The sequence below is a fragment of the Macrobrachium nipponense genome, chromosome 7, assembly GCF_015104395.2.
Source record: "Macrobrachium nipponense isolate FS-2020 chromosome 7, ASM1510439v2, whole genome shotgun sequence".
NCBI lineage: Eukaryota > Metazoa > Arthropoda > Malacostraca > Decapoda > Palaemonidae > Macrobrachium > Macrobrachium nipponense.
The window spans coordinates 15,006,379-15,010,088 of record NC_061109.1 but is presented as its reverse complement, the minus strand read 5'-3'; the positions used below and the strand labels follow the sequence as shown (position 1 = coordinate 15,010,088).

General features: G+C 38.8%; 1 protein-coding gene across 1 annotated transcript; it reads left to right on the top strand.

Annotated features, from left to right (window-relative positions):
- Window positions 1–237: 237 nt before the first annotated feature.
- LOC135217545 (uncharacterized) lies at window positions 238–624 on the top strand. Its single transcript, XM_064253513.1, has one exon. It carries the CDS (start codon window positions 238–240, stop codon window positions 622–624), a length of 387 nt encoding a protein of 128 aa, XP_064109583.1.
- Window positions 625–3,710: the final 3,086 nt, after the last annotated feature.

Sequence of the window (3,710 nt, the reverse complement as noted above, 5' to 3'; positions counted from 1 at the left end):
AAATGATGATCCTGAACTGGCACTGGCCATGGTGGATTATTACTATGCCGATGTTAAGAATAGTGAAAATACGGCAGGAACAAAAGCACAAGAAGCAAAAGAAACTAAGCAGGAGATGCTGGATGTGGCCCTATTTAAAAAGAAGAGAGGAGAAAGGTTACTACAACTTGAAACAAATGGCGTGTGAAACTCCAGGACTGTACTGGAGCTTGACCTGGATAACAGAGGAGCTTTTCAATGAAATTGTTGAACGGGTCTCGCCCTACATCACGAAAGAACTCACGTTCTGGAGAAGACTCCATTGAGCCAGGCCTGCATGTTGCAATTGCCCTGCACTTCCTTGCAACTGGAGAATCCTACAAGACCCTGGCGTTCCAATTCCAAGTAGCTGCCAACACAGTCTGCAGTATTGTGCCTGAAACTTGTAGAGCCATAGTGACAGTGTATGGAGATGAGGTGGTGCAGTTACCCCCGACCCCAGAGCAATGGAAGGAAGTAGCCAGTGGTTTTGAAGAACGTTGGAATTTCCCACACACCCTGGGAGCAGTAGACGGGAAACACATCAGAATCCAGAACCCAGAGAAAGGCGAGGGAAGTTGGGAAAGCAATGGAAGTGGAGAATGAGAGGCTTAGGATTGATAATGAGTAACTAAAGAGCAAGTTAGAGGAGATTAGAGGAATGCTAAGGAGTGCAAGAGTGGAAATGAAAGAAGTGAAAGGGGCTGAAGAGTGAATGATTGGAAAATTGGATAAGAAGCCAGAGTTGATGATGACTAATGTTCAAGAAATGAGAGGGAGCTGTCGGAGGTAGGTCTCCTGGGTCTTGTGACAGGCCTGGAGCAATTAAGAAAGTGAAAGAACGAGTGGATGAAAGTGTGAGTGAGGAAAGTGATATGGTTGTGGTAAATGAGGAAAAGAAAGAGAAGGTACAGAATAGGGATAGCAGAAGAGTAAGGAGGGAGTTGAGAGTCAAGAAAGGGCTAAAGGGAAGAGATTAGTAAGGATGGTGGGCAAGATAAGAAAAGAATGAATGAAGATGAGAAGAGAATTGAGAGCAAGGAACAAAATGAGAGTTAGTTAGATAGCGATGAATGGGAATAGGTAAGTAGAAAGAAAAAGGGTAAGAAGAGTGTAATCAAGAGTATGGATGTCAGTATGGAAGTTGATTCGTCATATTCGGAAGAGGTTACAGAGGGGTCAAGATGGAAGTAACAGAAGTGAGAGAGGTACCCCGATGTGCATGATACAAGGAATATGACAGTAGGGATATAGGGGACTTTTTTTTAAGGAATATGAGAAGTATTATGTGGCTAAGTATGGGGACAAGAAGAGATGGGTTAAGGAACTAGGAGAATTCGTGGCTGGGTATTTGCTGAATATGTATGGAATAATGATGAGTGTGGGAGATAACTAGGATTGCAGAACATGCTAAAAGGGTAAGAAGTAGTACTAGGTATAGAAGGAGAGACAATTTTGATTGATTGATTGATTTGTAGTTCTTACTGGCGTTGCAACGACGAGGTTATTGACGCCGTATCATTAAAAGGAATTGCAAAGGAAAGTCAATTAAAAAGCTCTAAATATGTTTATATAAGATCTGTAAGAGAACTACAAAGAACTCACGAAATACCCATCCCACCTACACACCTATTTCAAATCAATTGTAAACAAAAGTACAAGCAACACAGGCACCCTGTACACTTCCAAATTCTACAGAATTCTGGGAAATAAATAGATATTAAAAGTACTAAAACTTTATAAATGGTAATAAATATTATATCAATTGGAGGTAAACTTTTTGTACATAAAAATCTAACGAAGTAAAAGACTTGAAAGCAAATGATATACACTAACACATACACAAACTCAAACATCATGACCAAACTAACCTAAATTTTTTCAAGAAGACCTGCTTCTTGAAGCTAACTAAAAAGGCTATCCTCATTAAAATCTCTTCCTATAATGACATCCAATTTAAGATCCACTCTTCCAACTACGTTAAAATGACTGTTCCTTGCTGACATTAAGCTGGGAAATTCTGCTATTAAATGTTTTACTGTGATGGGAACAAGGCAATCCTCGCAAAATGGTTCAGGGTAATTTTTCATTAAAAAACCATGAGTAATCCGTGTGTGGCCGATCCATAACCTACATAATGCAGTCTCTTTCCGACGGTCTTCTAACATATAAAGCAGTGGTTGATTACATCAGGAAGTTCTCTCGTTCTATTATTGCTCTCTATTGTCCAATAAAATTGTCAAACTGATTCCACTGTCTTTTTAATTTCAGGAATGTAGTCTGAGCAACAATCCAACATGTGAAGGAACCTAGCAGAAGTTAATTGCCTTCTTTAGTTTTAATAAAAACAGCCATTCTGTTATTTCCAGTGCCACTGGGTGCACTGGATTAAAAGATGCCAAAGCTTCCAAGGCACTCTTGGAATCACTAAAAATAGTAAAATTATCTCCTTCTAAAGGTACCATTTTCTTTAGTGCTGTTAAAATGCTAAAAAATTCAGCAGTAAAAATCGAAGCAGAACTTGGTAGTGGACCACAAACACTACTGTCGGGGTATACTACTCCAAACCCAACGCCTGCACTGGATTTGGAGCCATCTGTAAATTTGCCTCGAGTTATCATGCTTTTCCGCGTGACAAAGAAATTTCTGTTTAAGAATATCATCTGAACAATCTGTCTTGCAACCAGAAAGAATCTTGAAAATTTTGCTGGAATTACTTTTCCTTTTATTACATTGAGCTCCTCCAATGCACATTTTACCATTTGGATATGAAGCATATTTTTCATGAATACAAAAATTACCTTTAAAAACAGTATTGTAGGCTAAGGACTCAGGAGTTCTCTGTATGCAGTACCAATATTTCAACAGGGCAAAGTTTGTTATCAAATCTAGGGGCAGTTCACTTGCATCCACAAATAAACTAGATATTGGGGAGGATCTAAAGGCTCCTGTTGCAATTCTAATTCCCCCATTGTGAACTGCATTGCAAAGTATCTAATCTTGTAGTTGCTGATGAATAGATTTCTGACCTATATGCCAATTTTGAAGCAACCATTGCTTTATAAACATGTAACAAGTGCTTTCTATCAGCCCCCCAATTTGTATGACTTAATACTTTTAAAACATCTAATGCCTTCATGCATTTGACTTTGAGGCTCCTGAGATGAGCTTCCCATGTTAACCTGCTATCAAAGACGAGGCCTAAAAACTTTGTTTCCTGTACACATTGGAGTCTCTGTCTCTTTAAAAACAGATCTGGGTCTGGATGAACCCCTCTGATAAGGCAGAAATGCATAACAACAGTTTTGGCAGAGGAAAATTAAAACCATGCTCAGCTGCCCAACTGTTAACTTTATTTATTACCAACTGAAGTTTTCGCTCTGCAACAGACATTTTAGATGCAGCGCATGAAATAGATAAATCATCAATGAACATTGTTGACATTACATCATTTGGAATTTTTGAGGCTATTCCATTTATGGCTAAGGCAAACAGAGTGACACTTAACACACCTACCTGTGGTACTCCTTCCTCTTGTTCTTTCAAATTAGACAAAGTACTACCAACTCTGACTTTCAAATAACGTTTTTTTAACTTAATAAAAAGTGGTAGTTCTCCACGCAGACCAACTTCATGCAATACTTTCATAATTCCATGCCTCCAGGTAGTATCATAAGCCTTTTCTAGGTTAA